This window comes from Diabrotica virgifera, chromosome 3 (genome assembly GCF_917563875.1).
Source record: "Diabrotica virgifera virgifera chromosome 3, PGI_DIABVI_V3a".
Taxonomy (NCBI): Eukaryota; Metazoa; Arthropoda; class Insecta; order Coleoptera; family Chrysomelidae; genus Diabrotica; species Diabrotica virgifera.
Genome location: NC_065445.1, coordinates 143,271,261 through 143,299,135, shown reverse-complemented (window position 1 = coordinate 143,299,135; position 27,875 = coordinate 143,271,261). Strand labels below are relative to the sequence as shown.

Sequence of the window (27,875 nt, the reverse complement as noted above, 5' to 3'; positions counted from 1 at the left end):
ATTTTGAAAATTATAATTTTTAAATTATACCTTTTTTTCAAAAATATGCATTTTAAACCGGTCAAAATTATTGAAAACATTACTTGTTCTAATATAAAGAAGTTTTTGTACGGATTACTATAAATTTAAATTTTTGTGGAAATGGCGTATGTTTTATTTTTCACTTTTTCCTAAAAAATTCGAAACGGTTCTTTTATTTTCATTATAACTTGCTTAATTTTGACGCTATTTCCTTGTTCTGAAGCTCGTTTGATAGGTATTCCGAAGTACTTTGTCAAATGTTAAGCAGGAATATTTTATACATTGCATCGTTTTCCTGTTATTTAAGCTTGAATACTTAGATTTGAGTTCTCATCGAAAAAAATACACATTCAATTGCCAATAACTCACTTTGAACTAACATTAGTTTAGTTCTTTATGTGAGGAATGTATTCAATTTTTTATTATCTTCAATTTAAGTAATGATAACTTTTTTGTAAAAGCTTATAGTTTTTGATTTATACGTGAAAAAGCGATTTAAAACATGCATTTTTTTACGAAAAAATAAAATCTTTGGTATTTAATAACTCAAAAAGTCTTGATTAATTTTGCTTATAATTTGTCCCTCTATCGATTTATGGTATTATTTTTAATAAAACATTTTGCACCCCGAGAAGGGGTGGCATCCACCCCCAGGGTAAAAGCGCAAGTTGGCATCATGTCACCTTTGTTCCTTGAGGTATCCTCTAATTACTCACCAATTTTCTTGAAAATCGATGGAGGTTCAACGAAATCGAAGGTGAAAACCATCAGTGACTGCACTATTAGTGAAAAGATATGCCACTCAGTAACAATATTGTTAGCAGAAGAATAGACGGAATGGGTGAAGATATTGAAAAATAACTTGTTGAAAAGCTGAAAACAAGAAATTTCTCAGCGCAAATGGATGGATCAACTTTGATAGATAGTGAGGCAGTATTGATAACTTACATCTTGAGCTGGGGGCCTTAATATGAATATGTCAAAGACAGAGTATCTTTAAATAGGGGATGATGAAGAAGATCCCGATTTAGAAAAAAGAACCAAAAAAACACGTAAAGAATATAAATATCTCGGATCTATAATATCTAAAGAAGTCACTACCAAAAGAGGCATCGAAAACAAAACGCAACAGGGCAGAAAAGCTGTAAATATTCTAAGCTCTCTACTATGGTCTAAAGATATAAGACAAAAACGAAATTGACAATCTATCGTACCTTGGTAGAGCCTATTATGACTTATGGGGCAGAAGTTTGGCAGATCACGAAAAAAGATAGAAAAAGGATAGAAGTAGTAGAAATGGATTATCTAAAAAAAGATCACATCAAAAATGAAGATATTAGAAGGAGGACAAATACTGTATATTCCAGTGTAGATAGATGGCCAATAAATGAAGATAGTTGGCCAAAGAAAGCTTTAAATTACATACCACAACAAAGAACAAGAAGGGGAAGGCCTTCAGTTGCTTGGGAAGAAAATGTACGGCACATCGTGAGAGATAGTGCCATCAAAGCAAAAAATGATGACGGTCGAAATGCGAGAAGCGGCTGAGGCTGTGTAGCAAACTCGCTTATAGATAGATAGACATCTTGTGCTACTGATGGTGTTCCTAATATGATGTGCAAGATAAATGCCTGCTTAAAATTGATGGAAGATGCGAATCCAAAAATGATTCTTGTACATTGTGTTATTCATAAAAAAAACTTGGTAGCTAAAAACTTCTCGCCTGTTCTAAATGAGGTACTACATTCCATCATAAAGTGTGTTAATGCTATTAAATGTAATGCCAAACGTGATCATCTATTCAAGCTATTTTGTGAAGAACAAAATGAAGACTTTATACTAAAGTAAGATAGCTTATCTGAAAGGAACTGCTTACTCTTGAAGTTAGAAAAAAGCTACATATTTTGTATCAGTTTACTGTAACTTCGAAAGGAGCATAATAAAAAATATAAGAAGTATTCTTTTTATTAGAAATAATGACGCATCCACCAAAAGGTTAATAGCATCCACCAATATTCAAAAAATATTGTTATCATAAACACATAACTTTATTAGAACCATAGATCAAGGGCGGATCCAGAGAGGGAGAAATGGGGGCGGTGCTACCACAGTCATTAACCAGATGTCAGTCATTAACTCTCAGAGGTCTAGGCTCAGAGGTCTAGACAACTAGTCTAGAAAGACTATTACCAATAGTGGAGTCTATAGTATTCTTAGGTCGGCAAAATATTCCTCTGAGAGGCCATCGTGATGATGGCCTTCTGCTTCTGGACGAAAATGCTGGACTTGGCAATGAGGGGAATTTCAGGGATTTGCTAAAGTTTCAAATCACATCACGAGATGAGAATCAAACAACACCTATCCACACCTATTCCCTAGCTTCTTCTTCTTCTTGTTCCTACTTTATAAATACAGTAGAACGTCGATAATCCGGACGTCAAAAATCCGGACCGTCAATAATCCGGATTTGTATCTAGCAAAAATATCTGATTCTTTTAAAATAAATTAAGAACTTAGCTGCGAAAAACGAACCTCTACCGCAGTTCAAAAATATTTTACACATTTTTTTAAAAGCCCAAATAGTGTCTGATGTTTTTACTGTACACAGTACACATACTGCTATCTATTATAAATTAATTACAGTGTTTAAACATAAAAAAAAGGTTTTGATTAATTTCACCTCTAGACACTTTACTGTACAAGAGAAAACATATGTAAAATTGTAAAACGTTTGTTGAACTTTAATGTGTATACTGGCCTTTTTTTGAGGTAATTTCGATAATCCGGATAATTTGATAATCCGGATGAGGTCTGGTCCCAATTAATCCGGATTATTGACGTTCTACTGTAGGCTCAATACCTATTTCACTTCGGTTTTTAGCCTCAATTGACATTGTCTGACCATATTTTCCTCGATCGTCCCAATGATCTTCTTCCATTTGGCGATTTGTCTCTTTCTATTCGTACTATTATATTTTCTGCCATTCTTTCTATGTGTTGATTCCATTCTATTTTTCTTCTTTTGGTCCACATGTTTATTTCTTCTATACCACATCTCTCTCGTATTTCCTCACTTCTTACGCTGTCTCTTAACGTTTGGTTTGATATTTTTCGTAAGACTTTCATTTCTGCTGTTTCCAGCAGTCTTTGTGTTTTCACCGTATCCGCTCTTGTTTCCGGTGTGTACGACATTATCGGTCTTATTATTGATTTATATATCCTCGTTTTCGTTTTCATTGTGAGGTATTTGTTTCTCCAGAGTGTGTTGTTGAGACATCCTGCTGCTCTGTTCGCCATGTTCACTTGTTTTTCTACTTCTTCCACTTTTCCGTAGCTTGACAGTTTTATTCCCAAGTGTTCTGTTTCCATCACTTGTTCTATTATTTTGTTATTTACGACCAATTTACATCGTCTCGGTTCCGCTGATATTACTATCGATTAAGTTCTTCCAGTTCTTCGATCTTCCTTAGCAACATACATTAGTAGCACCAGTCAAATAATGAATCAGGTTCAAAGTGCAAACGATTACTCTGTCATATTTGACGAAACGACCGACGTATCCCACGTGGAACAGCTTTATTTAAATTTAATATACATACACAATATCAAACATTTGTGAAGACTTTGTCAAGTTTATTGACGTTTATTAGAACATAAAAATAGTTAGTGAAAATCAAGAGAGACGGAAAGAACAACGCCTCAGAGGCCTTGGAAAAAATGGTATTATACTTGGAATTTTTCCTAGACGAATGTGACGGCATATAAACTGGGTTCACGAGAATTTTCAAATTTATTATTTAGATCTGGGACTTCTCATTCTCAGTATTAAAGTTGTTGAAAGAACTGCACAGAAGAAATGTGTACGAATCGGCATTGACAGTTGTAGCGTAATGAGCCCTGAAGTAGTTGGTGCAGTAACAGAAATAAAAAAAGGTCGCAACAGATGCAGTTAGATGTCGTTGCCGCCTAAATCATATTTTAAACTCCCTTTCAACTTCTATTAATGTATCGTCCATCAAAAACACAGTGAGAACAATGAAGTCAATAATATCATTTTTTAACATGTCAACCAAGAGAAATGAAGTTTTAAAACTGAACTCAGACAAAATGTAACAAGTTAATGTGTAACAAGATAGGTTGAGCGTCATAAAAGCGTAATGCAGTTCAGATCTGGCATTCTACATACTTATAATTAAAGCACTAATATCTATCTCAACATGAAAGTAGAGTTGCACAAGTTTGACTTGAATGTTTGAATTTGACTTGAGTTTGACTTAATTTCAAGTCAAACTCAAGTCAATCCTTCTGACAAATAATTCAAGTCAAGTCAAACTGGTCAATCGTATAGGTTTGAAAATTCAAACTAGTTTGAACGAGTTTGAAAAATAATTTATTTCGAAGATATACTTTTTTAACAATCCACGAGGAAAATAAAATTCCTGTAGCTGGCTGTATACCATAAATCACAAAAATACAGGATCCTTCGTAAAAGGTATATTTAAAAGACCCTAATAAGGGTTACATCACAAAACAAAACATTTTCGGATTAACAAATAATCCATCATCAGTGTTAAGCCAATAACATGCATGCGTGAGCCACCAAAAAGTTATGGGTAAAAACCCTTTAAAATGTATAAGATCTTATATTATACTACATATTATGTTTAAAATAGTTAGAAGTTGCAAATATTCCTGGATATTACCCAGGGCAACACAGGACTCTAACCCACGTGCAGTGGATGTGATATGAAAGGGATGAACCTCACATATTGAAAATTGAGTGTTAACTATATCTTTTAAAGGGTTTTTACCCATAACTTTTTGGTGGCTCACGCATGCATGTTATTGGCTTAACACTGATGATGGATTACTTATTAATCCGAAAACGTTTTGTTTTGTGATGTAACCATTATTAGGGTCTTTTAAATATACCTTTTACAAAGGATCCTGTATTTTTTTTTATTTTTTTATATACCTACTTTTTTATTGAGATAGACATGTCAGTTGCCAATTAAGATAAGAAATTTAATAATACATTGAGTGCCATATAAATCATCCTTTAGTTCCAATAATTTTAGTATGCATTTGTTTCCCTCTACTCATTATTAAAAATCATGTACAATAGAACACTGACACTTTCACAGTGAACTATTTTTTAGCACGCACAACAAAATTAAATAAAAAAATACTAAATGAACAGTTATAATTTTCTGTTTTTATAACCGAGAACAATAAACATCGGCACCATCTTCAACGACAGAACGAAAGTCATAAAAAAAGGTTCAGGAAAGTTAAAAAGGAAGAAAACAAAGAACCTCAAAAATCTGTTTCCGTACCAACCCCTTTTTAAGGATGTTAATTCCTTGAAATTTTATGGTCAATTTTGGATTATCTACATTTTTTCAATACAAATGCCACAAAATCTCAACATTTGGTGTGTACTAAAAGTATAAGTCAAGCTGCGTAAGTGAAAGCAGAAGGTACTAACAGTAGAAGTTGACCTGTACCTTACAAAGCAGACTTTTGAAATTAAAAGTTGTACTGTTGGAATAAAATCAATATTTATACATGAAAAACAGGCTATTGATTTATACTCTTAGTACAGAAATGATTAATAAACATTCAAAATTGAAAATATAGAAGAATCCCGAAAGGTCCATTTTATGACTTATACTATACTATATTCTTAGTACATAGCACGTTAGACATAATAAAAAGATTGTATAAAGATTATTATTGTATTTTTCAATTTAATTACGTATACATAAACACAACATTTTCACTTTTAAAAAATTCCATCATTTTTTGACGGAAACTTCAAAATTAATGTGTACATTAATGGGGACAAAACTGTTATTCTGGCCAAACGCTTAGTTTAGCATAAACAGTCCAAAGTCGGCGCTTAGTCTACAATTGCGAAACTGTTATGAATGGCAGTTATGGATATATGGCAGTTATGAATGGCAGTTATGAATATAGTCTTGTTATGCAAAACTAAAAACCCTTAATAGACAGAATGTCGCTTGGTTTATTTTTGTTTTTCTTAGTAACCGTTAACGTGACAATAACAGGGATTTTTCCAAGATAGTTTTAGCTATGTGTCACCAGAATCCGCTGTTATCTCAATTTTAAAGAAATGGCGCTTGGTCGAGTTATGCATAACGCTGTCCTTTAGAATTAGTTCACTGTTTGTGATTTTATAACGCTGTTCTTTATTTTTACATAATAGAAGTATGTATGCACTTTGCAATTTTCATTGTTTTGAAATTACCTGCCGCAACATCAAATAAATCAGTATATTTATTTTTCTTAATTAATACTGCTTCGACTACAGATTGTTTCTCTTAATTTTTGCAGTGGGAATACCTTCAATATCAGACTCAATTTGTTCTGGTACTTTATCTGAATATATCGGAAAAATATCCACATTCAGATATTATCTCCCAAAGCCACACACTTCAAAACGAACGTAATAAACAAGCCAAACATGGACGTCTAAATATGAACTACAAACTAATTTGCGGAGTAGCAGAATACAGATTCAGACCTATCCAAATAAGTCAAAACAAAAGTCGGTACACTCTCAATTTAGAATTGGAAATAAACAAGTTGCGCAATATGATATTCAAACTTCAAGCTGTTTGAAGAAGTTTGATTTCAAGTCAAACCTAAAGATATCGAAATCAAGTCAAGTCAAACTTTTTTACTAAAAAAGGTTTGATTTTCAAGTCAAGTCAAGTTTGTTGAATAAAATCAAACTAGTTTGATTCTCATGAAATCACTCATGAAATCACTCTACATGAAAGGATCCCAAATACTACTACACTTACATCAACTTTGCTTAATTCTTTAGGACAGCTGAGTTTCTAGAGTTAATGATGTCACTGTTTGGCATACTAAAATTAACATTGCCATTAAGCCGACTTTTAGGTTAAAATTTGCTGATTTTTCGTTTCTAGACAAATAAAAATATCTACTTTAATAACGATAAGTTTTGAATGTCTTTTTGGTACTCAAAAGTGTGTGAAAAGTGTCTTAAAACTCATTTTAACCCTAATTTTTAAAAATTTTCCCACAGACCCCATATTCCTCCTAAAAATTTCTCATACCAATTTTATCTAAGGCCAGTGGCGGATCCAGAGGGGCGTCACGGGGTCATGACCCCCCCCCCCCAACTAATATAAATATCAATTCAATAATCCTAAAAAGAAAGAAAGACCGAGAGCTGTCAAACAAAAAAAAGTAATTAAATCACCCTTAAGATCCATGACCCCCCCCCCCAAAAAATTTCTGGGTTAGCCACTGTCTAAGGCCAAATAATTTTATTTATTTTATATTATCATATTCCTTTGTTCTATTGATACCAATGTAAATATATTAAGATATAGTCCTTTATAGTCTTTTTCGGCACAAATAATATTTTGACCAATTTTGACTTACTCCTTTTACACCCTAGAAGTTATGTTATAATTCCAGATAGTTACATATATTAGGAATTAGGACTAAGTATGGATGCTGAAAAGGGTGCACAAACCAGCGCCATCCTGTAACGGAAAAAGTCATGACAGTAGCTAAGCTACTACCAACCCTTAAGTTACTTCCAAATTTTGCCACTTTCTCCTCTTTAGCGCCACTTACCGGATACACTGGAAGACAGTCAAACAAGTTCCAGGGATGAGCTTAATATTGAAAGGAAAAAGGTATTGACATGAATCTGTAAATACATACCTAGGTACGTTAAATTTAAATTTAAAAGATCGTTTCAAAAATTAAGAGTTCCTATCACTTACTAGTAATATTTTTTAATAAATAACTTTCAGATATTAGTCCATTCTTTAACGGTAAAATATTGCAAAACCTCTAAATTTTAAAGAACGGCTTGGATTGACATGCAATTTGGCATACACATAACTAACAAGTCAAAGAAAAAAAGTGATATTGTGCCGATATGTGCTTTTGCCCTGGGGGTGGTTTTCACCCCCTCTTGGGGGTGATTTTCATCATATCATAATATGATAGAGTGGGATGTATAAACCTACCTGTTCGAAATAATCATTTAACTAGATTGTAAGATCTTAAAATCTGTTAAAACAAACGGGGACCGAAACCTAAAATAAAAATGAGAAGAGAAATCACGAATTGCCTTAGGTATATCATGCCAATTGCCACAATGGATTACATACTTATATTATTATACCTCATTATTTGTGACTATTTACTTAAATTATTAGAGCACATAAACTACATACTTTTATGAAGTTGGAACTAATCGACAAATTATACTTACAAAATAAACAATTGCAATTGAAGATGTTTAAAATGTAAACAAATTTTAATAAAGGGAGCAAATTCTTAAATTCTATGAATATTATATGATTTTATCCATTTTTATAAAAAAATTGAAAATTGCCACATCGACTAATTGAGCGCCATCTTTTAACTAAACAGTTAATACTGATTCACATTGTATTTACAAGTTTACTCGCACAGCTCTTTTTGGCGCCACTTACTGGACCCGATTTTGTGGAGCAAGAAAAAAGTTTAACTGCATGGGGACCCTTATATTATGGTAATGATAATGAGGTAAAGTTTTTTATACTTATAGATATGCAAAAAATACAGAAGGGATCACGATCTTCAGAGTAGTTTTTGTTACCTGCCGTGTGGCATATATAATTTGATCTAATCATAAAAAATATTTAAATGATACCATGTATAATTTAAAATTCATACCTATATCGACAGGTGTAACAAAAAAATTAGTTGATCAGGTACGAAAAAAACGGTTTTATTAATAAATTGAAGTCTATTAGTTCACTAGATCTATTGGGGAGACCGGGGCATACAGGACCACCTTGGCATATAGGAACATTGACATATATGATATGATTAATTTGAATTTCGTGCTGAATTTGTTACTGGAGGTTGGCAACTGTAAACCATACTTCAGTATAGAATCAGTAGACGCAAATAATACAAAGGGTCAATTTTATAAGATAATTTGGTAACTTAAGGTAAGTTTTCTAATTTTTACTAAACTTTTATGATATTTTACTGCAAAATAGAGTATGCAAAGGCCCGCTGCTTTAAATATGTGCAAGTACACATATCTCACCTTTATGTCACGCATTTTAATCGTTAATTTAACTAATCTTTTGTTGAGGTTATGCTTGATAATGTTTTTCGTGTGAAATGGAGCAATGAAGACCACCTACGCTGGGGCATATAGGACCGCTGGACCTATATGCCCCTGTACGTTTAACAAAATTTGTTAATGTACGATATCTTTTCAGATGCGGAATTACAAGAACAAAAAGGCTTCGCCCAAATGGAGTAAAGCTACAGAAAACGAGGCTACCGTCGCTGTTCGGAATGGCATGAGTTTGAGAGCTGCAGCTGAAAAACGGAAGATTTCAAAAACTTGCTTAATACGAGGCTTAAAATTAGTAAGGGCTGATAACGGTTCCATTCAGGGACCTTCCCGGGGCAGTTTTAAGCCTGTTTTTGGCGAAGAAGATAAAATTTTAGTAAAACATCTTTTCGATATTCAAAATAGCTTTTACGGACTTGCGGTAACACTCTAAAATATTATTAGCTTGCTGTCTCCATTGGCTGCGATTCTGTGCCAGATGAACAGCTTCATGTAGGCATGTTCCCACCAGAGTATTCACCACCAGAGTCTGCTCGCTCATTGTATTGAAGATCTTCTTCTAGGTCATCTAACCTTTCCTTCTACTAGCAATAGTTCCATAGTCTCCGTTCTTCTGGCTGTGACCGAAGTTATTTAGGGGGGCTCTGTTTAATTTTGAAATGCCTGTCATTTATATAAAACTCTTCCAGAATTAACAGATAGGTTCTGCCATCTGTCCAGGACACGCGTAAAATTTTTCTGTAGACCCATATCTCGAATATTTCTATTTTACTTATTCTATCGATTTTTCTGAGAGTCCATGTTTCAGCTCTCTCTCTCTCTCCCTCTGTCTCTAGTTCCATCTCTCCTTGTGAAGTATTGGGCGGTATTGCGAACTTATGTAGCAATGGTAAAAATAAGGGCATTGCCAACCTGAGCTTAGTGTTCCTTTTTATTGTTCGGTCTTTCCATATTTTAGCTATTGCGGTTCGGACCATTGCTGGTCTACACTTGATTTCTGGGGAGCTATGGTCATTGTTGCTTATCAGAGAGGCTAAGTAAACAAAAAATCTATCTACTACTTCGAAATTCACTGCTTGGTGTATGGACATAGATAATAGATACAATGTCCTAAAAGCAACCCATACTCATGCTTTAAAAATGCGCACATGGTACCCAAAATATTCAATATTTTCATCATTGATTTCTTCAAACACAAAAACGAATAAAAACAAAACAAAAAAATTCAAGAATGCAGGGGAAGGGGAGACCAGGGCAAAAAGGACCCCCTAACACTTTTTTATTTGTATCTGCCAAACTTAATAAGTACTAAAAACACCCCCTAATCAAAGGTTTGAATAACATTCTTTATTATAATGCTTAAGGTGATACAGTAGCGATCAACAGGTAGCAAAAACGCGTTCAAAGATTGCGGCTGTAATTTTGAATATTTTTTAATATTTATTAATATGTGGAAATTACTCTGTAATTAAATACAATATTAAAAAAACGAGCCTGTACCGCCATTAAGAAGAACAAAAAAATACACTTTCTTCAAATAAACTTTTTTATCCGATGCCTAGATTTTGTGTCATTTTGGAACTACTAAATTTTTTTATTTTATTAGTAGTTCCAAAATGACACAAAATCTAGGCATCGGATAAAAAAGTTTATTTGAAGAAAGTGTATTTTTTGTTCTTCTTAATGGCGGTACAGGCTCGTTTTTTTAATATTGTATTTAATTACAGAGTAATTTCCACATATTAATATATTTTTCAAATTGGGCTCTGTACCGCCATTCTTTATTATATTACGAATACGTGTGCCAAATATCTCGAAAGAATATTCGAAATTACAGCCGCAATCTTGGAACGCGTTTTCGCTACCTGTTGATCGCTACTGTTTCCTCTTAACAAAAAATGTAAATAAAGTAACACGTTTAAAAAAACTACAACTTTTTTTTTAAGTGAAAATGACATCAGGTCCTGTATACCCGTATACGGGGCAAATGGGACCATCAGTTAGTATTTGCAAAATTCGCATAGAATATCGTCTTCTTCCACACCAGCACATGCATCACGTGCCAATTTATTGCATTGCTGACACTTTATCCAGCCCTCTTCCTTCTTGTTCTGATTATAAGCTTCATTGAAATATTTACATGGTAACAGTCCTAATCTGAATCTTCACTACTGTCTCTGCAATCCTTCATTGGCTGTTTTTTCTTTGGCACAAGCTTCAAAATTTGAACATGGTTCTGTAATTCTTTGCATGGTTTTGGTTTTGTTATTTTGTCTCTAATTTGCTTTGGTTTCTCAATATCATCTTTATTTGGGGTGCTTGTGAAAATTTTCGATATCTCCTTTTTGGCAGGTATTGGTTTTGTGCTTCTTCTTATATTGGCTGAGTTCTGGAGACAGCAGTTGAAGTACATATGCCTGTAAAAGAACTAATCTACATTCACAATAGAGATGCAGTAGAAGTAAACAAACCGAGACACGTCAACTGTTACAAGGAGCATTCCTGAATCATGATTTAAAATGTATATACATACATTGTAAATCACATTTGATGATTTACAAATTTTATAAATTGTAAACCATGATTCAGGAGTGATCCTTGTATCAGTTAAAGTGTCTCGGTTTGTTTACTTCTACTGTATCTCGATTGTGAATGTAGAATGGCATTGATATCTGCTTCAGCCTGCTTACTCTTACTGGTACCACGTTGAAGAGAACAATTATTAGATTTGCTGGTTGAAGTTGCAGAAAATTGCTGATTTGGGGTGGCAGATCTAGGAGAGCGAATTATTTTAGATTGGTACAATGCTGACGTGGACAAATCTTCCTAGATGCAAGTTGTAAGTCCTAAGTCAGTTTCTTAGCTTTCAGCTAAATCAAAAGCAATTCTAGAGACATCAAGTGGTGCAAGTCCCAGTGGCGGCTGGTCAGAGGAGGCAAGGGAGGCTTAGCCTCCCCATAAATTTTTTACACATGCTACACTGTTTTGTTTACTTTGCTATTTTGGGTCGCGTTAGAGATATCGGAAAAAGTTATTTGAACAAGCTGTTCCTCTATTAATCAGTGGTACAGGTTAACGCGTTTAGAAATAGCTCCGTGATATCACTCAATTTTGGGCTATCACCAGCGAAGTTTCAACTACAGTGGTGTCTAGTGGAAAAAAGGTGGCCGAAGTGCATGGAGAGTGCAAAAATTAAGGAGCAGATAAATAATACTGTAAGTCATCCTTGCAATAACATAATATGCTTAACCTATAGAGTAAAATCATAAAAACTGGAACTGATAATAGGTCTTTAAAAAGATAGAGGTGGGACCTAACGTTCCAAAATATTAGTCAATTTAAAAACTTTTAATAAAACATATATTATAATAAGATCAATAATAAGATTTAATAAGACGTTCAAACTACATAGAGAAAGGTCTCCTGAGGAAAGCTAGCCTTCGCAGGGTTGACCTGGGCGAAACTTTTAACGCTGAGACTGATATAAAACACTGTGTACAGTATTTTACAGTGTAACATAGAGGAAAAGTACTGTCAAATATAGGTAAAAGTAAATGTAATGCAATCCATGTAAGTTAACCGAATGAGTAGCAAAAGAAATCAACCAGAACACAATAACTCATCCGACGGGGAGGAAGTTTTCAAGAGAAGCAGATCTACGGCAAGAACGCCTCCAAAGGATAGCTTAAAAAATAAAGAAATGGAAGAAATAAAGATAATGCTAATGGAAATGAATAAGGAGATTAAAACGGAAATAAAAGAGTTGAAAACAGAAATGAAGGAAGAAAATAAGGAGATCAGAAGAGATATAAATGAAGGTCCGTAACAAAATTAAAGACGCCTTCTCCTGTAGTATTTACTACAGGACAAAAACCTAAAAAGTGTTCCTGAATCTTGGTGGTGTTCAGTTTTTGATTGTAATGAACAAATCTAATTATAATGGTCATTTGTTCAGCGTGACTGACGTCAGGAGTAGTGTCTAATATAACAGAAAAGTATTTAGCTCCTTTTGCCATACCTAATATATTTTGTTTTATTGTTTCTGACAAGATGCATAATTTCGTTTTGAATTTGGTCTCCCAGATAGTGAGGCATATTTGAAGTCGCAGTCTGCACCCTCCGCAAATGCTCCGCCATCACCGCATCGAACTTAGCAAATGTTTCTATTAATTTTAAAAAATTAACATTATCGTGACCATACAGTTTTTTTGAAGCTCCTCTGAACGCTAAACCTTGCTGAGATAAGTATTGAATAGCATAAATTAACCGTTCAATAACAGAATACCAGTACTTCTTTTCTGAATTGTATAACTTTTGTTCCCGAGCGTCTATTGTAGATTTTTGTACTAAAGCTCTGGTAAGTTGATTACATTTTAGAGAGTTATTTGTATGTCCAGCACTTTTCTCATGAACACTTAAAATGTGTGACATATGTCTCCAGTCTCTGCATCCTTTTTCATTTGTAACCTGATTATTTCAATCACCAAAAAGTTTACAATAAAAACAATAAACTGAATCTAGCAATTTTGAATACAGTAACCACGAGCAATTAACTTTTTCTCCATTTGTCAGAGTTCTGTAGTAATAAGCTACAGAAAAACTTCTACCAAAGCTGTCTTTTGGAAAGTTGAAACTGTTTACCTGTGGTACCCGATTCTGGAGTAAATAATCCCGTTGCTTAATTGATAAATTTACTGGCCACATACCTGGATCCTCCGTTTCTTGCAAAGACGAAAAAGGGTCACTCAGTGATGGAACCGGATTTTCATCTAATTTTGGTAGGTCAGATGTCTTTTCTTTTACCTCTTTGTCTTCATCTTGGATATCTGTCGTTAATGGAGATGAAAAACTGGTAGACTGTTTGTCTTCTGGGAAGTGTCTACTTGATGAAGATGGATCCATTTTCTTTCTTTTTTCCACATCTGTGGTCTCATTTTGTTTCAAAAACATATTTAGGGAGCCCGATAGTTTTCTCTGGAGATCTTCCTGTGTTGCTTTCCTTTTTCGATTTTGGGCACCTGACGGTTTTTTAGACATCTGCAAGAAGTAATAATAGAATAGTTTATAGATTACTAAATTACCAAACTTTTAGACACCCTGTGTGTATTTATTAATACTTTCTTGCTTTAATAAAAATGACATACATCCATTTCCTTACAAATTAGGAAAGATTTTTTTTATTCTTTAGAGATAACTTGTAATAGAAAATATGTTTTTATATTGTCTGAGAAACATAAAAAATACATACAGTGCGGTGGAATAAGTGTTGCCCCCCGCCAGTTAAATTATTTATTTTAAGAATATAAGAAAAACGCTTGGACAGGTCGATTTTTAAACTAACCATAGTATATTATAGCATCAACGTTTCGAACTTTACGCGATCCCTCTTCAGGTGACAGCCACAACTTTGATTTTTTTAAATGGGAAAGTACATCATGTGACACCTCATTTAAAAGCTCTTAAAATACTGATTCCAAAAATGTATAATACTTTAATCCTGTTTGAGAGCGTAGGCGCAAAATTTCGGTCGAATTCTTTCTAAATGCAATCATTTTTTTCGAATCCTGAAAAAACTAATAAATATTTTTAAAAAAGTTAAACGCAGAATGAAATATTACAGTATTCTCGATCGTCCAAAGTCCCTGAGAACTCCTATAATGTTTATTTTAATAAGTCACAATGGTGAAAAAAAGAGAAAATTTAGTGTTATTTTTAATGTCAAATATATCATTTAAAAGAAACTTTTAGTTATTCTAAAGGACTGTCAGCCCTCGGTAATAATCTAATCTTTCATTCTGCGTTTAAATTTTTCAAAAATACTTATTAATTTTCTCAGAATTCGAAAAAAATAAATACGTTTAAAAAGAGTTCGACCGAAATTTTGCGCCTACGATCTCAAAAAGGATTAAAGTATTATACATTTTTGAAATCAGTATTTCAAAAGTTGTTAAATGAGGTGTCACATGATGTACTTTACCATTTAAAAAATCAAAGTTATGCCTGTCACCTGAAGAGGTATCGCGTAAAGTTCGAAACGTTGATGCTATAATATACTATGGTTAGTTTAAAAATCGACCTGTCCGAGCGTTTTGCTTATATTCTTAAAATAAACAAGTTAACAGGGGGGGCAACACTTATTCCACCGCACTGTATATGACTATATGTATACTATTTTACATTTTTATTTTAAATTACATAACTGTGATGAATTGAAAAATACATATTTTCTTGATTTTGTAAGAAGTAGAAACACATTATTTTTATTAACCAAAGCGGAGTAATAGTTATAGTTAATAATTTGTACTTACTTTTGAACTTTCTGTTATTTATTATTTTTGTTCTTAATATCAGGAGGTAGTTAAGTAATGAAAACTCGGTAATTATATACCTAACTTTTCGGACCATTTCTAACTAATGTATTGAAAAAAATATATATATTTCACTAGATTATACGATGTTTATATATATATACGTCAAAACTGAACTGGAAAGATTACCTGCAAATGTAAAGTTATTGCAAGCCTAACGACTCCGACTATGATTTATTACCCGGTACCGCAAATTCCAAGACCTTAATTGGCCAAAAAAGGTCTTTGGGCCTGCATAATGGTGATTCTACGAAACTTTTATTGCAGTTTACAGTTTGTCGCGTGGAGACATAATATAGATTATCCCTTCACGATTTACTTAATATTGAAATAAACTAGTTATGATAGGGAATCTTGAGGATGGTTTTATGAGGGTGTACCGTGACGAAATATTGCATTGTATTTTGTATTGTATTGTAAAATATTTATTACCTGCAATATAATCTTCCTCTAGATTCCCTACTCCTAGTATACAAGGTATTATTTGAAATTCTTTGAACTGAAAAACTGAAAATACGCCCCTTTCGTACTATGCGCCTTGTGCCATGCACAATTTGCACAACGCCTTGCGGCGTCCCTGGACTTAACCCTAAAATTTAAAACCTAAAATGTAAAAATTCTTAGCCAACCGTTGTAGTATAAGTTGCCTACATTCAGAATTTTTAATTTAGCCCAAGAAGAAACAAGTTTAAAAACAAAACCAATTCAACAGGTGGCTCTGTTGTTTGATTGTTTGCATTTACGGCAAGAGCTGGTTGGGTTGCCGAATTCTTACACACATAAATTAATATGGCTTCCTTATAGTAAGTGAAAGCGCTAGTTACGTTAATAAGATCGACCAATTATTATGAAATGTAAATGTAAAGTGTGCTTTTAATTAATCTAACCTATAGACAATTTGCTCAACCTAAACGTGAAATGAGATACAAGTGTTGAAAATGTTTAGATTTTTAAGTGGAAGAAAACCTAGAAATGCATCAAATAGTACAAATGCAAAATCGAATAAAAGTGTGATAAACAAAAATTTGTTGCAATGTAAAGTTATTTTATTAGATGGTACCGACTTGTCAGTCGAATTAACGGTAAGTACTTTTTGAGTTATCTTTTATTTCGCGAACATTTACATCCAGATGTGTACACACTAAGTACCTGGTTCTTTTTGTTTGTGTAGGCGTGTTAACATCCTAGATACTATTTCCTATAACATTACATTTATAGGGCTTAGTTTATCCAAGGTAAAATTATACTTATAAATAGAGAAGTTATTTTTATGTCTGTTTTGTGTGTAAACAGAATCTAAAAGTAAATATTAAACAAAACAGTAAACGTTTATTAGGTCGCGGCCGTCCTGGTATCCTAAATAACATAAACAATAATACTCATTTAGCCAAACCAAAATAATTGTTTCTAAATGTTTAAAATGTTTTAAGTATTTTTTAAGAAGGTTCAACAACCTACTGTACATAAATCCAAAATGAGTAAATAACTATGTTCCAAGAAGTATTTATGGTATTAGCTTATCATTTAGGAAACATTATACTTGCTATAAAGAACACACCTTTCAAATATTTATTTATTTAAAAAGCTCAACAGGCCTTGAAGGCCTAGGGCTAAAAATACAATTAATAATATAAGTAATACAGTCTAACCCGCTTATTAGAATACCAGTCATAGGAATATCCTGGTTTAAGGAATAGAAATGTGAGGTCCCGAAACTGTTTTACTAGCAACTAATGATTGGTTATCAGAATTTCCCTGTTATAGGAATACTTTTGCTTGACACCAAGGCTATTCCAAGAAGCAGGTTCAACTGTACAATAATATGTAATATTATAGTCGAACCGGCTTAGTCTTCGTGCCAAGCAAAAGTATTCCTATAATCAACGACATTGCCTACTAAATTGACTTACTATTCTCCTATAGGTCTGGATCCCGCATACGAAAAAAAAGTTCTAATTGTGGAACAGGTTAAAAATTTGGAACGGTCAGATTACGAAAACGTCACATGTATTTTGTCCGACAGAACTTCCAATTGATTTGTTACCCTTTCAATAAACTCTCATGCAAAAATCAGACTGCTATTTATCGCCTGTCATAATTCCTGTCATTTGACATGTTCTACGTGTTCCATTCATTACAATGCTCATTTGGTGATAAATAGCAGCCTGAGTTTTGCATGAGAGTTTAGTGAAAGGGTAACAAATCAATTGGAAGTTCTGTCGGACAAAATACATGTGACGTTTTTGTGGTCTGACCGTTCCAAATTTTTAACCTGTTCCACAATTAAAACTTCCCTTGTTCTAGTGTTTCCATATATCAAAGTTTGTCCGACTAGACACCCTTAAGCTATTAACAAATTTTCAGCCTACGATTAATCAACTTTTTTTTCATACTTGGGATCCAGATCTACTACATTTGTCCCTGTTTGTTACTATTTCTTCCAACCAATAATTTCCTCATTTCTGAGATCTTCCTGTACGCTATTAACCCATGTTTGTTTAGGTCTTCCTTTTCTTTCTTTTTGTGATTGGGCCCCGTTTTAGGATCATCATATACAGATCTTGAAATATATCCTAATGGTCCTCATGGGTTTCACCTGACCGAACTTGTAATTTTTTATAAACTTTATGCCCCATCTATATTATTTATTTCGCGAATATTTAAATCCTGATGTACAGGGTCATTCACTATATTTTGACCCCCCTGTAAACTGCTTTATTTACAGAATTAGAAAAAAATGTAAAATACAAAAGTTACACGATTTTTTATGCAGATTTGAAAAATGATAGTAGAAAAACAAAGAAGGTGCAAACAAAATGGCTGCAGATGTTAACATTGTTAATTTAAATGGAACACCCTGTGTATTAAATAAAACGTTCTGTAAAGAATAAGCGAAATACTAGATAGTTTGAATAAATCTAAATGAATAATTATATCATAAATATCTATTAGTATCTCGATTAAATATCTATCATAAATATCTAAATAAACTGAAATAAATTCTCATATCTTGCTTATGTTTGCAGATAGGCCCATCAAATTAAATATGGAAATGTTCGTTATAGAACGTTCTATTCAGATGTGTAACCATATACAGGGTGTTCCATTTAAATTAACAAAGTTAACATCTGCAGCCATTTTGTTTGCACCTTCTTTGTTTTTCTACTATCATTTTTGAAAACAGCATAAAAAATTGTGTAACTTTTGTATTTTACATTTTTTTCTAATTATATTAATAAAGCAGTTTACAGGGGGGTTTAAATATAGTGAATAACCCTGTACACACTACCTGGTTCTTTTTGTTTGTGTAGGCGTGTTAATATTCTAATACTATTTCCTATAACATTGTAGGGTTTAAAGCCAAGGTAAAATTGTATTTAAACATATAATACAGAAGTTATTTTTATGTCCATTTTGTGTGTAAACAAAATCTAAAAGTAAATATTAAACAAAACAGTAATCATTTATTAGTTTGTGGCCGTCCTGGTATCCTAAATAACAGATAAACATTAATACTCAATTAAACACACCAATATATTAAAATGTTTCTAAATGTTTAAAATGTTTTCAAGTATTTAATTTTTTTAAGAAGATTCAACAACCTACATAAATGCAAAAAAAGGGAAATAACTATGTTCAAAGAAGTATTCATTGTTATTAGCTTATTATCATTAAAGAAACATTTTTTATCTTTGCTATCAAAAACACACCTATTGTAAATTTATCCTCTTGTAAAGGTCAACAAGGCTAAAAAGTTTAATTTAGAAGTACTATTTACATTTATTTATAAAAAACACAATGAATTATTCTTGTAGGCTTTCAATACAGTTCTTAACCACTATCTTCCATTGTTTTCTGTCCAATGCTTTTTTCAAATTCTTAATAGTATTTTTTGTAAAGCCGGGTTTAAACAACTCTTGTACTTGGAGAATAATCGTTAGTACTTGTGTATAGTTGCCATATCGTGTGACTTGATTACAAGTAGGTATAATTATTGTACTAAAATTGTCAAGTACTTATCATAATAATAATACTGATTAAGGAATAATTTTACTAGTAACCCACTCTCATGACATGGCAAACACAAGCAATAAGTATTCGCCAAGTACATGAGTCATTTGAGACCTACTTAAATCTTCATATATGCTGTCCTATCTCTTTCTTGATCAACCCTCTTTCATTTTTGTATTGGCTTTCTTGATATGGTCCTTTTCATGAGCATTTTTCAGTGCGTCACAATTGATAGAAAAAAAGGTAAGTTCATGATAATACACATTTATAACATTTATTCTAACATGACATTTTAGTTAATTCTGACAGTTGTCACATTTTATTTACAATTTGGCATAAAAACAAATCAATTGTGTTTATTGCATTTATAAAATGGTATTTTCTTTGACTTGTATAGTCTTATAAATTGTACAGATTATATTCGTAGATATGTTATATAATTCGTAAATAATTTTTTTCGATTATAGCGCCATCTATCGGCAACTAAAATAAATAATGTTATAAAAAATGTCTCTCTCTATTCACTGACATGCCTTTTTTCTGTCACATACAATTTATTGCGTTAGAAAGAAATGGAAAAACTATGACTCACTGAAAGATGTTCATGAGAAAAAGAATAGTACAATTTTTGGCATTCTTTCCTTTCCCATCCTTTCGATGTGTCCTGAATTCTCTGTGCTTTGACTAAGGTAAGTTATTTTTGGTTCACTATGAAGTTCGTCAAGTTGCAAAAGTTCTTTATTATTTCTTCTTCTTAATTGACCATCAATTAGCTCTTTGTATTTTCCTCTCTTCTTCTTCTTCTTCTTCTACGGCACTACAGCCCAAATTGAGCCTTGGCCTCCTTTATTTTTTGCCTCCACCCGTGCTTGTCTGTGGCTGCTCTTCTCCATACACAGACTTTTAAAAGGGCTTGTGCGTAGCTGTTTACTGTGTCTTCCCAGCGCTTTTTTGGCCTTCCAACTGGTCTCTTTCCCTGCATTCTAGCATTCAGTGCTCTTTTTGGTAGCCTATCCTCTCCCATTCTTATCACATGTCCGGCCCATTGCAATCTTTGTATTCTAATGAAGTCTGACAGGGGTGCTTCCTTATAAAGTTGATAAGTTTGTTGTTGAATCGACTTCTGAAGATTCCGTTTTCCCTCACAGGTTTTGTTGCAAGCTCTGTTTGCCTGTGTTATTCTCTTCCGTATTTCTCGATCTTCTGATCCATCAACATATATTTCTACTCCCAGGTATGTAAACTTTCCAACCGTTTCAATGTCATCTTCATGTATAAAATGTTTTGTGGGACTATATTTCTTCTTATATTATATTTTCCTCTCTTACCTTTCTAAAAGACCTCCTTCTGATGTTTTAAGCACCCATATTTAGCATATTATAAATATGTAGGTGTAGGACTTACAATTGTGTTGTAGATTCTGTTGGTGTTCAATAGACCTATTTGGATTTTATTAATGATCGTAATGCTCCATATTTTTTGTTTCCTTTATGGAACATATTCATGTATGCAAATATGCAAAATTATGCAAATAACTCAAAAATTATAAACTTAGTGAAAAAATGATATAGAACAAAAGTTGCTTAGAATTAGTCAGTTTATCCATTTCCAGACTTATTTTGAACATATATTTTTTCACCCCCGGTAAGGGGTGAAACTCACCCCCAGAGCAAAGGCACACATCGGCACAATATCAGTTTTCTTCTGTTATATGTTACCTATGTGTATGCTAAATTTCATGTCAATCTAAGTGGTTTTTTAAAATTTATAGGTTTTGCAATATTTTACTGTCAGCGAATGGACTACTACACTCCTGGCCAAAAAAAATCGGGACACCTTAAAAATGGGTCATTTTTGATGTCTCGAATCTCCTAAACTTGTCCGATTTTAGTGATTTTTTTAATATGTTATAGCCTTATTCTTTAAGAATATCGATGTAGTAATAGTGTTGCTGAACTGATAAACGTCATTGTATACCAGGTGTAACAATAATACTGTGTTTTTTCCTGAAAGTTCATAACACCCTGTGGAATATTCTAGCATTTAAAAAATATTGAAATTAAAACTCTATGGTAGCCTTAGCCTTTCTTAATATTCTGCTTTTTGACTTATTCACTTATGTTGGATAATGAAAAAGTTAAGTACTTTGACAACTAGTCATTTTCTTCATCAATACAGGGTGTTTCTAAATAAGTGCGACAAACTTTAAGGGGTCATTCTGTATGAAAAAATAATGACCGTTTGGTTTATAAACATATGTCTGCAAATGCTTCGTTGCCGAGATACATGATGTTGAGTTTTTTCTCACACACTGACGATTTATTTATTTCTCTAAAACCGGTATGCAAATGAAATTTGGTGGGTTTTAAGAGGTAGTTATTGCGCATTTTTTGACACACAATTATTTATTTTATATTCACCATTGGCGTGCATATCCGTCATATTACCCAGTCATATTACCTGTATGCACGCCAATGATGACTGTATGCACGCCAATGATGAATATAAAATTTTTAGTTGTATGTTAAAAAATGTGAAATAACTACCTCTTAAAACCTACCAGATTTCATTTGCATATCTCAACCGGTTTTAGAGCAATAAATAAATCGTCAGTTTGTAAGAAAAAATTAAGCATTTCGTATCTCGGAAACGAAGCATTGGCGGACATATGTTTATAAAGCAAACTGTCATTATTTTTTCATGCAGAATTAATCCTTACGGTTTGTCACCCTTATTTAGAAACACCCTTTATTGATGAATGAAGAACATGACTAGTTGTATCTAACTTTTTTATTGTCCAACAAGTGAATGACTCAAAAAAGAGAATGTTAAGAAAGCCCAATGCTTTAGTTTTAATTCCGTAGTTCAGTTTTAATTTCAATATTTTTTAAATGCTAGAATATTCCATAGGGTGTTCCGAAATTTAAGGAAAAACACAGTATTATTGTTACACCCGGTATACAATGACATTTACCTGTTCAGCAACAATATTACTACATCCCGATTCTTAATGAATAAGGCTATAACATACTAAAAAATCACTAAAATCGGACAACAGCTTTATGAGATTCGAGACATCAAAAATGACCCATTTTTAAGGTGTCCGGGTTTTTTTGGCCAGGAGTGTAGTATTTATGGCCTAGTATAAACCGGAGTAACCTAGTTGAGTCCCAGAATTTATATTCCGTATTTCTAATAGCCGAGTTGAGTCCCGAAGATGGGTAAATTGAGTCCCGTGTTTACCTGGGGCTTAGTCAGTGTACGTAATGATTTCTAGGAATTAGAAAACAATAATTTATTTTAGAGCATATAATTTTATTACAAAAATGTATACCTACAATATTTACAAAAAGCAATATAAGCTAGGATTACATGCTAATTCATTTATTTAACTATTCTAAATTTTTCACCTACACTTTTGAGGTAATCAAATTTTGATATTAATCTATTAATTTAATTTTAAAATTTGTTCATCTACAAATTTTTTTGATGTAAGGGTTTGTGCAGAATAAATTTTTTTTACTTTTTTTTGTACACTTCTAATTTTAACATACGTTTCACTTTGAAAGTCTCTTAAAACTGTTAAAAATAGGAAAATATGAGGGTGAGCAAAATAAAATGACGAGTTAAACCTGGAATGAAAACTCTCACATGCATTCGTCGTCCATTGTAAACTGCTTGACATCTCCGCCCATATTTCTGGCGGAAACTTAGCCGATTCTGAGACATAATTATCTACCAGATAGTCCGCAAATTCTACTATTCTATAATTTTGTGGCTGTATTGATGATGAAGCTTCAACAAAACAATCTCCTACATCTTCTGGGTTGAGAAATGGCATTCCAAAGCAGTATGTTAAATATTTTCCTACATCAGTCTCTTTGTCTTTGTATAAGGATGTTAAACCTAGTGCCTGAATTTTGCGCCACCTGAAAAAATAAAAAAACATCATTAGAATTACAACAGTATGACATATGGAAAATAAGTAAAAAACACCGGAAAACAAAAAGCATATATACACATCATCATCATCAAAAATGCAATTCAAATTCTCGTATGTTAAATATGACTACTTATCAGGACCAGGAAAATTACAACAACGTGGCTGTACAATAAATATATTATACACGGCTCACTAAAATAATTAGTTACGCCCCTGTACTACTGATTACTTAAAATTCAAGTAGTATTTATGTAACCTTTCTGGAAACTCCAGGTTATTGTTGAGACTCGCATTTGAACCCCTCGCCGGGGCAGATCGTCAAAAGCTTCCTAACGAGAATCATCTCTAATCTATCGACGCTCCCGCTATTCGTAAAAAGGCCGCATTTTACCGGCTTTTTTTGCTATCGTTTTATACCGCTCAGATAATTCAATCTGCTCAGTATTATCGACGATGATTTATTTAGCGTATTAGTGAGTGCCTTACAAATGAACCAAATGGATTATGGAATTCAATCAGAGCTCTGATGTGACACGTCATCAAGGAATAAAACTGTAAGTACTCTACATGTATGTGAACATAACTTATTAGTCGTGATACTGTATGCATTTTGAACCATATACCTCTCGTAGCAAATATTCTTTGTGCCATTTATGCAGATAATACTTTAAATTACATATGAAAAATCGTTATCTACTCTTAACCAGCTTACCTATGGGAATATACTCTATAACCGTACAATAAGTATAGGTTACTATTGTTAAGGATACTTTACGTATTGCCTAAACATTTCTGTTCCATCGAGCCGTATCATATTAATTATTTATTAATTAAATCCTCAAGGTCCTTCGTATTTGCATATTTTGATAATCTCTATTCTGAGAATAACGGTTTTTCATTTATAGTGTCTTTCTGTTGCATTTGGAAATTTCCAAGCCACGCCGCCCCGGCACAAAAATAAAATATTCCTCTCTTTCTGCACTCAAATTCTCAGTATTTAACCCAGCACGTCTCTACAATAGCTGGTAGGTTGTTAAGCCCGGTCTACACGTGCAATTTCAGAAACTACTTGCTTTGTTCAAATAAAGGAGTCGTTTTGTTTGTATGAAAAAATATTTGCATATATTACATTATTTTATTTTCGTAAATATATTTTTCTGTTTATAGTATACAAAAAGTGTACTCATTTCTTGGCTGATAGTACGGGTGTTATAATTTTAACATTGTTTGTTCAACCTTTTGATTTAAATTAAATTTATAATTTTGAATCCGATTAAGCCTGGTTCACAGGTTACAAAAATTATTAAAAATAATTTTGTTTTCTTGCATAAATTGTAAGTTTTTGCTACATTTAGCTTCGCTTAAGCTCATTTTACACTTCTAGAAAACTATAGAAAATAAATAATTGTTTTTTCCTTCAATTTAATTAATTTAAATACTTGTTAAGGGTGTCTCACACTTGCTGAAAAATACCCATTTTGGAAAATTGCATATATTTTGAAATTTTATAGTTTTGCATTTCATATACTAATCTGCGCTCATACAGGGTGATACTATTAAGCCAATCTCACACTATTAAACGTGTAATATATAATATATTGTACATATTCTCTCATTTTCGCATCGATTTATAGGTTTAGACATTTGCAAATAATCTATCTAATCTCACATTCTCGCAACATGGCTGACCGATCAAAATATAACCGACAGAGGCTCACCGCAAAACTTGATATAACCAAGTTGGCTGATTCGGTTCCCACAACTCTTAATTCTCTAAACAAATATAAAATTCGTGAAATAATTTCACAACTCAAACATTCTTACGGACTTTTCCGCGATGCTCAAAATGTGCTGGAGACGATCCCCGAGGAACCTACCCCCTCTACTGATTCCTCTGTGGTTTTTGATAAATATTTGGATACAATTTCTCTATTGGAAGAAAGGTTAGAGGTCATTGAAAGTTCTAATGTGACTGCTACCCCCTCCCTCCAATTTGACCCTAATTCTTCTCTAACCTCACAGTCTATGGCTAGGCAACGAACAGTAAACCTCCCTCGTATTCAGTTAAAACCATTTAGTGGCTTAGTTACTGAATACAATTCATTCATTGAGACCTTTGATACAATAATAGGATCTGATACTACATTAAGTGATCTGGAAAAACTCATTTACCTCAAAAGTTTTCTAACTTCCGAGCCTTTGACGCTTCTCGAGCATATCCCACTCACAGGTGACAATTACAAAATAGCCCGGGATAACCTGACACAAAGGTACGCCAACTCTAAATCGCTTATCAAAACTCTCATCTCTCAAATTCTTGATGCGCCTCCTATTTCTGGAAACGCAAATCACTCACAATTAAGAAATTTTCATACGGTCATGTCAAATAATTTCAAGGCCCTATTGAACTTGAATAGGCCCCCTTCAGATCTCTTGCATTTACTTCTCATACATATCGCTACTCAGAAACTCGACGCACCTACCATTAGGGCTCTTGAGTTCCAATCCGGTGGTAGCCAAGCTACCCCTGATTTTGTCCATTTTCTAGGGGAAATCGAGACACGCGTTGTTCATCTTGAGAATATTCAATCTCAATCAAAACCAAAATCGACTACTACTTCCAGACACTCTTTACACCTAGCCTCAGACACTTCTACCAGTAACCTTTCGCCTCGCTTAGGTCCTAAGAAATGTTCCTATTGCAACGACTCTCACTCGATCTACTCTTGTCCTCAGTTCAAGCAGTTGAATTCTAAAGAACGTTTTAGTTTTGTCAAACAAAATAAATTTTGTATTAATTGTCTTGGGTCTCACATGCTCGATCAGTGTAAATCCAAATTCTCTTGCATAGTTTGTAAATCTCGTCATCACACGTTGCTCCATTTCGACAAAACGGGTCATAGTAACCCTTCCGCGGCTGTTGGCCAACACAACTCAAATAATCATAATAAAACCGCTATCTCAAATAACTCCCATACACAGGGTAATTCACAACAGGGGCCCTCACATGTTAGAGCTCCTGAAACGGAAGTTAATCTTCAAAATTCGACTCCACATTCAATGGCTCTATCTGCAGCCTCGCTTGATAATCATTTGGTGTTATTAAGCACACTCCAGGTCTATCTTGTCGCTCCTAGCGGCAAGAGGGTCTTCGCAAAGGCACTTTTAGACTCGGCCTCACAGGTTTCATTTATTAGTGCTGACCTCGTAAAGGAACTGTCACTCACCACTAGAGATGGAAAATTACGGATCAATGGAATTAACTCCACCTCATCCTCGTCTCAATCTATTGTAGATACAACAATTTTCGCTGTCGCTAACGACGTTCCTTTTGACATCTCGTGCTCTGTACTCCCAAAGATAACAAATCCGCTTCCTCAAATTTCTATTTCGGCGAGCAAACTAAACATACCCTCAGAGATACCATTAGGTGATCCGATGTTCCATGTAACATCCCCAATTGGTATCCTGCTCGGTGCAGACCTGTATAACGATATCATTCAACCTGAAATAATTCGTTTGGGAAAAGGTCTTCCCGTTCTTCAACGCACTCTACTCGGGTACACGATATCAGGGTCAGTTCCAGACTTTGCTCTTAAGTCGAAAAATACTAAAAAGGCTTTGGAATTTTATTCAAACTCTCTCGTTACTTGTTGTTCTCATAACACTCCTTCCGCCGTAAATGAGCCGGTAGTGTCCAACGAGGAACTATCCGATCATTTACAAAAATTCTGGGAGCTGGAAGAAGCCGCTCCTCAGAACACCGATCTCATTAATGATCACCCCGCTGAAATTAATTTTGTAAAACATGTTAATGTTCTCCCCAATGGACGATATGAGTCCACACTCAATCTCAAACTCCCTATCGAAGATATAGACATGGGAAATTCGTTTCTCTCGGCAAAAAGACGTTTTCTCAGTCTCGAGAAACGTTTTCAACTCAACCCTGATTTATTGGAAAAATATCAGGACATTATATCGGAATATCTCAATAACGGACAAATAATTCAAGTGCCGTTAAAAATGCTAAATGACTCAGGTAAACCTAATTACTTTCTCCCTCACTTTCCCGTTTTCAAATCCAACTCTACTACTTCCACTCGTATAGTTTTCGATCCAAACAATAAATCGTCTACGGGAATCTCCCTCAGTGACGTCATAGACAAAGGTTATGTCGTCCAACATGAACTTTTTGACATTCTCGCTAAGTTTCGTCAGTTTAAATTCGCACTAGTAGGCGACATCAAGGCTATGTTCCTACAAATCGCCATTTGTCCCACTGAAACATTTCTGTTAAATTTTCTCTTTAGGGACAATATTCAGCAGCCTTTACGGTGCTATCAATTTCAAAGATTACCCTTCGGGCTCCCAAGTAGCCCAT

At 33.6% G+C, this 27,875-nt stretch overlaps 1 protein-coding gene across 5 annotated transcripts in view; it reads left to right on the top strand.

Annotated features, from left to right (window-relative positions):
• Positions 1 to 16,282: 16,282 nt before the first annotated feature.
• LOC114333433 (band 4.1-like protein 5) overlaps positions 16,283 to 27,875 on the top strand; it is a 174,140-nt gene continuing 162,547 nt past the window's right edge. For 4 of the 5 annotated variants that reach the window (XM_050645568.1, XM_050645566.1, XM_050645569.1 and 1 more), the window contains exon 1: positions 16,284 to 16,622. In XM_050645568.1, the coding sequence (XP_050501525.1) occupies positions 16,479 to 16,622 (144 nt within the window). In that variant the 5' untranslated portion in view covers positions 16,284 to 16,478. Of the gene's footprint in view, positions 16,623 to 27,875 lie in introns of all 5 variants that reach the window. The other variant, XM_050645567.1, reaches the window with a different exon arrangement.